General features: G+C 39.4%; 1 protein-coding gene across 1 annotated transcript in view; it reads right to left on the reverse strand.

The window, feature by feature from the left end:
- Positions 1 to 6,836: 6,836 nt before the first annotated feature.
- Positions 6,837 to 14,270, reverse strand: part of TTC8 (tetratricopeptide repeat domain 8) — a 39,225-nt gene continuing 31,791 nt past the window's right edge. Inside the window, exons 10-13 of the mRNA XM_077780879.1 lie at positions 13,605 to 13,779; positions 13,196 to 13,318; positions 9,801 to 9,884; positions 6,837 to 7,402 (exon numbers count right to left, since the gene is read on the reverse strand). Coding sequence (XP_077637005.1) covers positions 7,286 to 7,402; positions 9,801 to 9,884; positions 13,196 to 13,318; positions 13,605 to 13,779 — 499 coding nt within the window. The 3' untranslated portion in view covers positions 6,837 to 7,285. The remainder of the gene's footprint in view (positions 7,403 to 9,800; positions 9,885 to 13,195; positions 13,319 to 13,604; positions 13,780 to 14,270) is intronic.

Consider the following 14,270-nt stretch of genomic DNA (forward strand, 5'->3'; position numbering starts at 1 on the left):
ATGTGTATTTATTTTTGAGAGAGAGAGTGTGAGCAGGGGAAGGGCAGAGAGAGAAGGAAACACAGAATCCAAAGCAGGCTCCAGGTATTGAGCTGTGAGCACAGAGCCCAATGTAAGGCTTGAACCCACCAACCATGAGATCATGACCTAAGCTGAAGTCAGAGGCTCAACCAACTGAGCCACCCAGGCACCCCTATGTGGATTATTTAATAGCTATAAGGCTTTTTGGATTATCAACTTCTTCTTGAAGGTGCTTCAATAGTTTGTGCTTTTTTGAGAGAGAGAGAGAGAGAGAGAGAGAGAGAGAGAGAGAATACAGTTTGGGGAGAGAGAGAGGGTAGAAAGAGAAACTTAAGCAGGCTCTATGCATAGCCAGAGATGAGACTCGATCTTATGACTGAGAGATCATGACCTGAGCCAAAATCAGGAGTTGGTCACTTAACTGAGCCACCCAGATAAGCAAAAGTTTGTGTCTTTTGAGGAATATAAAGGTAAAGCTGCTCTTAGAAACCACCTAGCAAATTGGTTCTCAAACTTAAGATACATCAGACTAACCACAGCCTCCCCCTAGACTCTAATTCTTTTTTTTTTTTTTACAAATAGTTTATTGTCAAATTAGTTTCCACATAACACTCAGTGCTCATCCCCACAAGTGCCCTCCTCCATGCCCATCCCTCCTCCCCCCCCAACATCCATCAGTCCTCAGTTTTTGTCAGCATTCAAGAGCCCTAGACTCTAATTCTAATGTTATAACAAATATTATAATGAAAAAAAACTGTAGCCTGGGGTAAGTATTACTGCTTTTATTTTCCCCAAATTCCCATGTCATGAAATACGAAATATCACATAACTAGTATCCCAGAATTTGTTTAAAAAAAAAAAAAGACTGCAATCTTGTTAAGAAAACTATTTGTTGCAAATCGTGATTAGGGAAGCACCATCTGTGACATTGTGTTCCTTTCACAAGTTGGGACTCTCTAGGCAAATTTTTATGCTTTTGAGTACAAATGGGAAAGAGAAAAGGGTGAAACCAAGCAGAAGTATGGTGTACACTGTCTGATCAGATGCATGGACTGTGCAGTTGAGAAATTTTTATTTATTATCTAGTATAAATAAATCCATTTTCACACCCTTCCTGGAAAAGTTCATTTAAAATCTCTGTCTTATTTTATCTTCTCCAACTGGTCCCAAGCATTGCCTCCAGATCAACTCTTACAAAACACCTGCCTCCCCTTCAGCCTGAACTCAGGTTCAATTTGCACTCCTTTAACTAGGGAATCAAAACCTGCAATGTTCCACTTCTTTCTATGCCTCCAAATTTTGCTCTCCTGCCCAGCCTCCTCCTACTGCAACTGCCCAATTCCCATCCAGACAAATTTACATTCTAGTGGCCCCCAAATATATTTGCCTACCAGTATTCACTGGAAGACCTCTCCCTAGCCTCTCTCTCCTCTGACTTCTCACAATACTACGTTGCCTGACATGAATATAGTATGGTGTATATTTTCTTATACTTGTAACCTACTCATGTCTTTACATTTTAATGTGTGGTTTTTGTAGATAGTAGATTTTGTGATTTTGCAGGTAGATTGTCCAACTCTGAAAATCTCTGCCTTTTAACTGGAGAAAATTGCATTTAATTTAGACCATGCTATGGACTGAATTATACCCTCCCAAATTTAACCCCTGACAGGCCTACCTTCAAGAGAGGGCTTTAAGGAGGTAATTAAAGTTAAACAAGCTCATAAGGGTGGGGCCTTAATTCAATACAGCCGGTACCCTTGTAAAAAGAGAAGGACGCACTGGAACTCTCTTTCTCTCTGCCATGTGAGGACACAGGGAGACGGCAGCCACTCCCAAGCCTGGAGGAAAGCTGTCACCAGGAACGGAATTGGCCGGCACCTTGATCTTGGACTTCTTGGGCTCCAGAACTGTAAGAAAATTAATTTCTATTGTTTAAGTCACCCGGTCTGTTGTGGGCTCGTTATGACGGCCATTTATATTTAATACAATTATTGATATGGTTAAGTTTAAATCTATGATACTGTTTGTTTGTAGTTTGTGTCATCCCTTCTCTGTTCCCTTTCTTCTCTTTTCTGCCTTCCTTTGTTACCCGCGTGGTACAAACCCACTACCGTGGGATTTCTGAGGTAGGAGATATTTATTCCACCCAACTAGGGCGCACTGCCTGAGGGAGCTGGATCTGAAGGCGTCCTAAGCCTCAGACACACAGGTACTGAGGTTAGGAGTATTCAAGGCTGAGAGAAAACCACACCCCCAAACCTCAAATGCACTAAATATGCTGAAAACTAATAATTATGTTTGGCTAAATAGTACAGGTGGCATAAAGGGAAGGCGTGAAAAGTATAGAATTCAAAGTAGGTTTGAACCTGATACTGAGAGGACGCAAATAGTTGAGAGAGTTCAATTTCTAACAAACTCTATTTGTCTTTAAGTGCTATGTATATATATTTCTTGAAATTTTTGAAAATTAATAACTTGCCTAGAGATTCCATAGCCAACACATAACTCTGAAAGCCTTTTCATCGGAAGAAAATGTGCTTTTGTAACTTCTCCTTTATTTACTCTGCCAATGCCCCCCAAAATTCTTGCACCTGGGTTTTATCTACGCTTGTTTTCCTCAGAAAAGAGAAAGCATAAGTCAAAATCCAATGCAGTGGGTAGCTCTTAGATATAAAAGTAGCAAGAGTAACGAATTCCTACAGGAAAAATTTATAAGAGTGTCTGATCTGGTAGGATAGCCTTTTAACGTGCAAAACGTCATCATCTCATGATCTGAAACATTAAAACTTCCATTAAGTTTTTTAAATTTTTAATTGAGATATTACTGACATAGAACATGTTAGTTTCAGGCATACAACATGATGATCCGATGTATGCGTATATTGCAAAATGATCACCGCAATAGGGAGTTAACATTTAGCACCTCACATAGTAACAATTTGTTTTCAGTGAAGACTTTAAGATGCACTCTCTTGGACTCTTGAATGCTGACAAAAACTGAGGACTGATGGATGTGGGGGGAGGGGGGNGCATTATTAACTATAGTCACCATGCTGTACATTATATCCCCTTATAATTATTTTATAATTGGAAGTTTGTACCTTTTGATCACCTTCACCCACTTTGCCCACCTTCCATCCCCATTTCTGATAACCCTCCAATCTGTTTTTCTTAACCTATGGGTTCAGGGTTTTTTTTTGGAGGGATGGGTAAGATTCCATATATAAATGATACCATATGGTATTTGTCTTTCTCTGACTTATTTCACCTAGCATAATTCACTCAAGGCTCATCTGTGTTGTTGCAAATATCAGGATTTCCTTCTTTTTAAAAGCTGAATAATGTTCTATTATACACATATGCCACATTTTCTTTATCCATTCAGTGAACACTTATGTAGCTTCCATATCTTGGCTATTATAAATAATGCTGCAGTGAACATGGGAATACAGATCCCTTTTCGAGTTGTTATTTTTGCTTCCTTCAGATAAATATCCAGAAGTGAACTACTGGATCATAGGACTACTGTTTTTCATTCTTTTAGCAACCTCCATACTATTTTCCAGAGGGGCTGCACCGATTTACACTCCCACCAACAATGGACAAGGGTTCCCTTTTCTTCACATTCTCATCAACACTTATTTCTTGTAATTTGATAGTAGCCATTCTAACAGGTATGGGGTGATATCTTATTGTGGATTTGATTCACATTTCCATGATGGTTAGTGGCGTTGAATACCTTTTCATGTGTCTGTTGGCCACCTGTGTGTCTTTGGACAAAAATGTCTATTCAGATCCTTTGCCCATTTTTAAAGTAAGATTTTATTTGCTATTGTGATATATGAATTCTTTCTGTATTTTGGATATTAACCCCTTATTAGATACATGATTCTCAAATGTTTTCTCCTTTTGGTATGTTGCTTTTTTGTTTTGTTGATGGTTTTCTTTGTCGTGCAGAAGGTTTTTAGTCTGATATAGTCCTGGTTTATTTTTGTTTTCGTTGCCTATGCTTTTGGTGTCCAATCCAAAAATTTGTCAAAACCAGTGTCAACAAGTTTACCACCTGTTTCCTTCTAGGAGTTTTATGGCTTCAGATATTATATTCAAGTTCTTATTTTGTTTGGACTTGATTTTTTTGCCTGGGGTATGATAGCATGCATGTTTCATTCATGCATGTGACTGTCCAGTATTCCTAACCCCATTTATTGAAGAAACTGTCCTTTTCCCATTGCACATACTCGGCTTCTTTGTCTTAAACTGATCATATATGTGTGGGTTATTCCTAGGCTCTTTGTTCTTTTCCATTGATCTGTATATATGTTTTTATGCCAACACCATACTGTTTTGATTATAGCTTTGTAATATAGTTTGCAATCAGGATGTGCGACACCTCCAGTTTTGTTATTCTTTCTCAAGATTGATTTAGCTTTGTGATTTTTTTTGTAGTTCCATACAAATTTTAGGATTGTGAAAAATGTTATAATTCTTCAGTGTCTTGCAATGTCTTATAAGTCTTCAATGTTTTTCATGAGTGTCTTATGGTTTTCTTTCTTTTCTCTATGGTTCCAGTGTACAGGTCTTTTAAAATTGATTATAGTTGGGGTGTCTGGGTGACTCAGTTGGTTACGTGTCTGACATCAGCTCAGGTCACAATCTCATGGTTCATGTGGTCGAGCCCCATGTTGGGCTCTGTGCTGACAGCTCAGAGCCTAGAGCCTGCTTCAGAGTCTGTGTCTCCCTCTCTCTGCCCCTCCCCCATGCTCACGTGCACGTGCGCACTCTCTCTCAAAAATAAATAAACATTTTTTAAAAATGTTAGCACAGAAGTCAGTTATGCGGTCTAGAAATAATTTTTGTTGCAAAGATATATGTAGCTCCTGACGCACAGTGCTCTTAATGCCATCATTCTGCCTGGAGCCATCCTGACTCATTCTTTACATTGCCATTCACATTGAATTAACATACATTCAAGACAAAAATATCTTCGTATTACCTTAGGAATAATACTCATTTATTTTTTGCTGTTAATATTCACTTATCATACAACTTTATTAATGCAGGTAACATTCATTCTAAATGGTAGTAGCTTTAGGGCCACCTGGATGGCTCAGTGGGTTGAGCATCATGATCTCACAGTTTGAGTTTGAGCCCCATGTTGGGCTTTCACTGACAGTATGGAGCCTGCTTGGGATTCTGTCTCTCCCTCCCTCTACCTCTCCCTCACTCACACTTGTGTGCATGCGGACGCTGTCTTTCTCTCTCTCCCCCTTTCAAAATAAATAAACTTAAAAAACTGTAGTAGCTTTATTTTTAGAAGAAACACTAGGTGATTTCACATAAGGGGTAAGAGCACATCCTCAAGGGCCCTGCTGCCTGCATTTGAATCGCAGCTCTGTCGCTTATTAGCTTTATAACCCCGGACATGTTACTTGACTTCTCTATGCCTCATTTTTCTGATAAGTAAAATGGGAATAACAGCACCTTCTAGGACTGCAGTGGGAAGGAAAGGATTAATCCACATCAAGTACTCAGAACAGGTCTCGGTCCATACAACCCATCCTAGGTAAGTAGAAGACGTTATGATTAGCTCTTATTTTTGATTAACTAAGAAAATGATTCATGCTATAAGATTTGAGCCTAGATACTGAATCCAGTATTAAGATATGTGATCGTGCTTGAGGAACTTCTCATGAGCTAAGAAACAAGCACTAGCATATATCCTAGGGAACCAAGACAAGTAAAAGCACAAGAATGAAATCTTGGGTTCTAGTCGTGGCCGCACCACCAACCCACAGTGTGACTCTGGGCTTTGCTTCCTTCATCTATGCCACCAAAATTCATCTACGTCTTCCCTAAAACTCCCAGGCTCTCAGACTCCATAATGCCTCGAATTCACATCTTTTTGTTCTGTCAGCTAAGTAATCCTACAAGTCTGAACAGAAACAAATAAGTATCTGTAAACTAGTTTTCATGGGATTAAAAACTTTTTTTTTTCAGAATCATTGAAGTATTTATTTATTGTTTAAAAAATTGTTTTTTTTATAGTTCTTAACATTTTATTTATTTATTTTTTTTACAAATAGTTTATTGTCAAATTGGTTTCCATATAACTCCCAGTGCTCATCCCCACAAGTGCCCTCCTCCATGCCCAGCTCCCCCCATCCCCTCACCCCCACCTGCCCTCAGTTTGTTCTCAGCATTCAAGAGTCTCTCATGGTTTGCCTCCCTCCCTCTCCGCAACTATTTTTCCCTTCTTCTCCCACATCGTCCTCCATTAAGCTCCTCCTAATCCTCCTATACGTACAAACTAATCTTTGACAAAGCAGGGATTAAAAACTTTTTGAAAAATCACACGGATGGGTCCCAAAGTCCAAACTACAAACTTGGGTGGCTTTGTCCCTTTGACACATTTCCTGTGTGAACACAGTAATAAGCATTCCACCTAACGTGAGAGAGACCAGTTCAAGAGCCTGTGCAGGATTTTGCAATACACAGTCCTGGGATACAGCCTAACCCTCTTGGGTCAGACCACCCATGGGATTCCGGGCCTGTGACTCCATTTCTAATCCTGATACCCTCATATTGACAGTGTGATATCCCCATAAATAGCTTCTCAGGAAAATACAAAATTGGTGGTACATCATTTCAAGTAAAATGAAAATAATGACTTGATTTCTAAGATTATTGGACTTTGGAAAAACTTGTTTTATCTGAGATGCCTAAAATAAAAAATCATGGAAAATGACAGAATGATGGTGTTTTACACACTGATTTATTTTAAAGCATAATACATAAGAAAATGTATAGTGTCTTACAAAGCATTTGATAAATAGTTTTAAATACAATTTTAAGCTCTAAGTAAAGTCTCTAATTGGAATATATATACACACTTTCAGCCATAAAAGTGGAATTTTTATGGCAGATTTTGGACCTCTAAAGCTACATGCTAGCTAATGGCCAGCTTAAGGACATTAAAAATGTGCATTTATAAAAATGTGAGGAAATTCATGAAAATGTTTTATAAACATGACAAACATGTACCATATAATGTGGGAAATGTTTTCATGGTCTACTTACAAATAGTAAATCCTGTCTTAGAAAGTTATTATTATATAGTTTCCATTACGCATTCTTGTGTGAACTCCCTTATGTCATCTTCACAAAGAGCGAGCACCGGTTTATGGATCCTGTACATATGAGCACACTGCTTTTTCCCTTGCACAATGCCCCATCGTAAGAATATACTTGGTCTCAGGGACAATCAAAGCATAGCAAAGTGCTGCTTTAGCTGTTTAATTAAATGTTGGGTATCCACATGATCTGGAAATGCTGCTTCAGACTTCTGAGCAGCAACATAGCTTCTCTGGAGATCGCCGATCTGTAAGAAATACCAGAATAAGACCAGAAAAAAATGAGTAAGAATGTCAAAAAAAAAGATATACTATCTGTACACTGTAGAAAATCAAAGGGTTCTTAAGGGTAAATTGCTTGATTATGCTAATTTGATTTTAGAATCCTTTCACCTAGATTACAATTCAGTCTTGTAAGATAGGAGAAATATAAAATAACCAATTATATAAATTCTGCTCCACTACAGCTGTCTAGTTATGAATTCATAAATCTGTGTTTTCATTTCCCTTCACAGATAGTGTTATAAAAATAAACTAACATTTGCATACTACAACACCAGCTCTCTATCGTTTCACAATGCCTTAGGACAATGATTTATAATGTGCCAAAAAGACATATTTTGGTTAGGGCATTATCTTTTTTTAAAATTTATTTCTTTTCAGAGAGACAGATACCGTGTGAGCAGGGGAGGGGCAGAGGGAGAGGGAGAAAGAATTGCAAGCAGGCTCCACATCATCAGCACAGAGCCTGGTGGGTGCTGGAACTCACAAACTGTGAGATCATGACCTGAGCTGAAATCAAGAGTTGGACACTTAACCCACTGAGCTACCAAGGCACCCCTAGGGCATTTTAGACAGAAAATTCAAGTAAAAACTATTGTGTAGAAGATACAATAATGGGCACTAGGGTGGCTCAGTCAGTTAAGCGTGGGACTCTTGATTTTTGCTTAGCTCATGATCTCACAGTTGGTGGGCTGGAGCTCCGCCTTGGCCTCTGCACTCATGGCATGGAGCCTGCTTGGGATTCTCTCTCTCTCCTTCTCTCTCTGCCCCTCCCCCATGTGCACATGCATTCTCTCTCTCTCTCTCTCTCTCCCTCCCTCCCTCCCTCTCTCTCAAAAGAAATAAATAAACTTTAAAAAAAGATACTATAACATGTTCAGGGAAGTTTTACAGGGTGCTAGTAATTTGGGGGTTTTAGAAGTTTTTAAGTTATCAGTTGTCTCTGATTTTCAGTAACCTTTTGTGTGAACATCCAGTTGCAAACAAAAGCACATGCAGTATCTGGCTCCATCTGAATAGATCCGGAGTCATGCACACATTTATAAAAAGCAAGAATTTTTTAGTGTGTGTACACACACAAAAAACCTAGATAATTCAAATCTGGTAGGCTTTTTTTTTTTTTTTGAAACCTATAATGCATATCAAAAACATGAGTTTCTTTTTTTAAAATATCATAGCATTTCTTTTTAACATACTGTTTTCTCTTACGGAAAGCATAGCCTTTTGTGTAAAGAAGTATCTCATTTGAGTTATAGATTATTAAAATGTGATGAAGGGAAAGGAAGGTATCAAACCTTTGTGATTTAACTAAGTGGCAGCACAGTGCAGTGGAAAATGCAAGGGCTTCGTTGGGGGCTGGCTACAAATTCTGGACCTTCCATGGCCATGTGACTCCAGGGGGCTCTTTTAAGCTGGAGCAGCTGAGGGGCGCCTGAGTGGTTCAGTCGGTTAAGCATCTGACTTCGGCTCACGTCATGATCTCATGGTTCGTAGGTTCCAGCCCCGCATCGGGCTCTCTGCTGACAGCTCGCTCAGAGCCTGGGGTCTGCTTCGGATTCTGTGTCTCCCTCTCTCTCTGACCCTCCCCTGTTCATGCTGCCCCTCTCTCTCTCAGAAATAAATAAAACATTAAAAAAATTTTTTTAAAAAAGAAAATGACAGCTTATGAATGACAACTTATACTTATTTCCAAAGCAGAAATGAAAGAGAGGATAGCCTCATGTTCATGCTATAAAAAATGACATTTTTATAATGTCTTCTGCTCTATAAAGAGTCTTTACACAGCAAACATTTTTAGCCATTTCCTTATCCTTGAAACTTACCTTCCTTCCGTGTTAAAAAGAAAGGTTTCTAAGCAAAATTTATTAGATTCCTTTTATCTGTTTTTCTTGTTATTGAAAAGGGCACTCCTTTTAGCTCTTGGATACTGACTTGCAACACAGTATTAACAGCTGTATTTTCCCCACATTGTTCACAGCGAAAATAGCTTTTACCCACATCCCTAACTTTATGGCAATAATGACGACTTGATGGCGTCTATAATAATATACAGGATTTCTTTGTGATAAAAGCCAATTACTAAATCCTTCCTCAACCAGGCATTAATGAGTATTTTTTCATGATTAAATGTCATATTTTAAAAATAAAATAATTCTGTAATCTCTAATGCAATCTACAATATTAAGTTTATTCCCCCAGTGATAAATTTCTTTACAGTGTATTAAACTATCCCTTGAAGAAAAAAGACATGTGTATGTGTTTAAAAAATTGTTTTTTTCAAAATGTTAGAATTTTCTTGTCTGCATTTTAAAATCCAAGATAGAAAAAGAAACAGATCAGAGGAGGAACTGATAAAGAGAATACCTTATCAGAGACTGTTGCAAAATTAAAATGTGGCTCGTACATATGGGGTGCTAAGGATGAGGCCGTTTGTAACAGTGCTCTTGCCTGTATTTAAAAAAAGAAAGAAAAGAAAACCAAGGATGAGCATCTATCAGCGCTATATTTGTAATTATGTTTTTGGTTTTTTTTGTAAAACAGTCCTTATCCACGATAGGACCTTAATAAACATGATCCTGTAATAAATACAGATGACCCTCCTCATGAAATCCGACTTACTGAAATACAATATTTATCTTACCAAAATTATATTAATAATAAAGTTGCTTCAAATATGAAGATAATTAAGAGTAGATATAAGTAGAGAACCATTGTTTCTGTAAAGTTTATATTTCAATATGACAAACAAATCAAAATATAATCCTCTCAATGCAAAAGAAAGTCTTATTAATCTAGGCTTATTGCTGTTGATTGATTTCTTAGGCTTCTAATTACTCGTACTCTGATGCTACATCAAAAACAATTTTAAAAACCATAGTTAATTTCTAAGCCCCAAGTTCTGGGCTGGAGGATGATGATGAGCATTTATTACACTGCTGACCTCTTGATAACAGGTGAATGCAACTGAAAATGATAAGCTTTCTGTTCTCTCATGTACTCAAAAAGCAAAATTCACATCATTTTTCATCCCCTATAGGCTCAAATGATCATGCATTGCAGGGACCCATTGACAGATGTGAGATGCTCACATGTTCATTGTTAGGACCACAAACTCCCCATTCCACGTTGCTGAACATCCTCTGACGTGTAGCTAAACCCAAAACCTCCCTCCATGACCTGTGGACATATCTGTGCATCTTTTTTTTAATGGAAAATAACATATGGGATGGTAGATACTGATATTTTTTTGTTTTAGGATTAGCTTTTTTTCTTTCAATCGGTGTATATTTTTAAATAATAACATAGGGGTTAGTAGCATGAAACCTTTCACCAAAACATTTCAAGTCAGTTGAAAACTAGAGAAACTGTAATAAGTAGGAAACAAAGAAAATCACCAACATGAGGACAGAGAAAAATCACAAAAGCACTTGCTTTGTATGGACACAGGTCAAGTTCTGTGGCAGGACAAGTTCCCATTTGGAGTGCAGTTGACCCTGGAACAACATGGGTTGGAACTGCATGGGTCCGCGTGCACGTGGCTTTTCACAATAAATACAGCACAGTGCTATTTGTGTGTGTTTTCTCCCTCATGATTTTCTGAATCACGTTTTCTTTTCTCGAGCGTGCTCTACTGTAGACCACATACATGTAACATACAAAATATTAGTACATATAACACATAAGATAACACAGTACATATAATATACAAGATATGTATTAGTGGGCTGTGTACGTTCCTGGTAAGACTTCTTAGTCAACAGTGGGTTCTTAGTTAGGTTTTCAGGGAGGGTCAAAAGCAAAACTTGAATTTTCAACTACATGGGGGTCAGCACCCCTAATCCTGTGTTGTTCAAGAGTCATCTGTAGTTAGGTTTTGTTTATAAAATGCAAATCTGTCTTATTTGGGGGAACTGATGAGATAAAGGCAACATCCAGGGATGTTTCTTTCCTTGTTTTGTTACAAGTTTATCTCCGTGGTTAGGAGACCAGATTGGAGGTTAACATTCCTGCCACGGTGTTTGCTGTCACTTACCTTCCTGGAGTCCCTGTTTCTTCATCTCTAAAGTTTGGAATGCACTCTTGAATACTGAGAACAAACCGAGGGCTGATGGGGGTGGGAGAGAAGGGAAGGGAGGTGATGGGCATGGAGGAGGGCACTTGTGGGGATGTGCACTGGGTGTTATATGGAAACCAACTTGAAAATAAACTATGAAAGAAAAAGAAATAAATAAAGGGCAGACAAAGCCATAAAAAAGAAAGGTAGGAGACATGCAACTAGTTTTGGAAAAAAATAAACCTTGGTAAGATTTTTTTTTTTTTAATTTGGAATGCAATACTTACCTACCCTTAATTATCACTAATACTGCATAAGTGTATTTAGCCTTGTAAACTTTTATTTATAATAATGTAATTTTTAGGCATTGTGCTCAATACTATGCGGTCATGCCAAGTGTTTTACATGCATAATCGGCTAAGCCTCCCCAAACGCCTCCAGGTGCTGTTTTTAACCCCATTTTTTAGACTGTTCATTCATTTCACAAATACTGGCCCAGCACCTACCACATGCCAGACACTGTTTTTGATGCTGAACATTTGTTTTTGATGCTGGAAGAAAAAGCAGGCCCCTGTGTTCGCAGGGCTGCCAGCCACATCACATACATAGGAACATATCTGATAAAACAAGTCCTGTGAAGGAAAGAATAGGAGATGTGATAGTGCCTTCGGCCTCCTTTAAACCAGTGTCTGCGATGACCTTTGTAGGGAGGGCAATTAAGCTAAGACTCAAGTGACAAAAAGAAAAAGTCACTGCAGGCTCTGAAAGAGGAACATTCCAAAAGCTGTAAAGTAAGAACAGGCACAGCGTGGAGGCAGAACAGCGAGGAGCTGATGTGCCCAGAAGTCTGGAAGTTGGTGGGAAGGAAGAGGCAGCTGAAGATGTGGTCTGAGAAAGAGCCAGAAGCTAGGTGATGCGGCGCCCTGGAGGCCAAGGTTTGAATCCATATCATTCCAAGCGGAAAGGAAAGAATTTGGAGCATGCTGAGCAAAGTAGTTTAACATTATTGTTTTTATTTATTTATTTATTTTTTAAGTAGGTTCCATGCCCTGTGCAGAGCCCAACGCGGGGCTTGAACTCACAACCCTGAGATCAAGACCTGAGCTGACATCAAGAGTCGGATGCTTAACCAACTNGAAAAATCCCTTCAGCTGTTGTGAGGAGGATGTGCTACAGGGTACAATTACTTACTGACAAAAGTGGAGACAAAGACCAGCTAGGTGACTCTCGTAGTAGAGTCCAGGCAGGAGAGCACAGTTTGGAGAAGGGTGGCCGAGGTGGAGAAAAGTGGCGAGGTCTGGGATGTGACCTGGAGAAAGCACTGCCAGGGCTTGCAGACATGATGGGTGGGGGGTGGGGGGGAGAGGTGGCAGGAACAGAGAGCTTTCAAGGGTGGCTCCTAGGATTTTGGCATGAGCACCCAGCTGGTGGATGGGGGACTCTCAATGGTGTCACAGTTCACTAATATAGCGAAGACTTGGGACTGTATAGATTTGTCCTAACAAAACCGAAGGTTAAGAAAACAAACAAAAAGGTTAAGTAACTTGTTCAAGGTCATATCACTAATACGTGACAGGGCTGGGATTCAGATCCAAGCCAGTGAGACCCTAGAGCTCATTTTTAAACTGTGGCATGTAAAGATGTCTACCCCTGACGGCTTTTCTGTGGAGAAAAATGATCCACTGGGCCACTGTAGTTCACTGACCTGCTCCACGTGGCCCTTCCGCATCTCCAGCACGGCCAGGTTGTTATAGGCCTCGGCGTGGTTATTGTTGTTGACCAGAGCGAGCCTGAAGCACTGATGGGCCAAATTCGTATCTCCGATGCCCTTGACAAGAAAAGCATGTATTGGCACACACAGATCCATACGCTTCCTCCCTTCTTTCCTCACATAAGTCTTTGCTGCTACCAAGCAACAAGTACCGATCAGGATCAAGTGTGAATTGTAGGTAAGAGGATTTAACTTGAGAAAATAAAATGAGTTCTGGTGATCCTCAGAAATCGCTACCTAAGACCATAACCAAACCCGGATGGACAGTATCTGAAAATGTCTTCAGACTAACGTATGGCTACCTTTCCTGCACCGGAAATTACATCAGAGGGAAATAACCTACCACAGCCACGTGTCCCAAGTTGTACCAGACATCAGCTGCCTCTTCTTCGTTTTCAGCCAGAGCAAGGGCACGTTCAAATGAGGTTAGAGTCATATCATACTGCTGGGCATAGAAGCAGCAGAGCCCCAGATTGTTAAAGAGCTGGCAGTTATAGACACCCATCTGCAGGAGTCGCCTTTGAGAAAAAGAGCATATTTTGGTGTCAGACCAACTTGATAGATAGTAAGACCTATTTTTTTTTTTTACAAAGTTAGAAATGAATGTTTTACAATTTTTAACATCCCCAAAGAATAGAAAGTATTAGAGTAAATGAAAAAACATTCAGCAAATACAAAAGTGTGTCTATTTAAAATTTTTTTTTAAATGTTTTATTTCTGAGAGAGAGAGACAGCGTGAGCAGGGGAGGGTCAGAGAGAGAGGGAGACACAGAATCCGAAACAGGCTCCAGGCTCTGAGCTGGCTGTCAGCACAGAGCCCGATGTAGGGCTCAAACCCACAGAACTGTGAGAATATGACCTGAGCTGAAGTCAGACGCTTAACCAACTGAGCCAGTCAGGCGCCCCAAAGCATGTCTGTTTTAATGGTACTAGCCATGGGAAATGTGTGCAGAAGACAAAGTCGGAAACAACTTCCGTAAGTTTTTTGCCCCTAAAAGCTCTGTTAGAG

Source organism: Crocuta crocuta, unplaced genomic scaffold, assembly GCF_008692635.1.
Source record: "Crocuta crocuta isolate KB4526 unplaced genomic scaffold, BGI_CrCroc_1.0 scaffold299, whole genome shotgun sequence".
In the NCBI taxonomy this organism is placed as follows: Eukaryota; Metazoa; Chordata; class Mammalia; order Carnivora; family Hyaenidae; genus Crocuta; species Crocuta crocuta.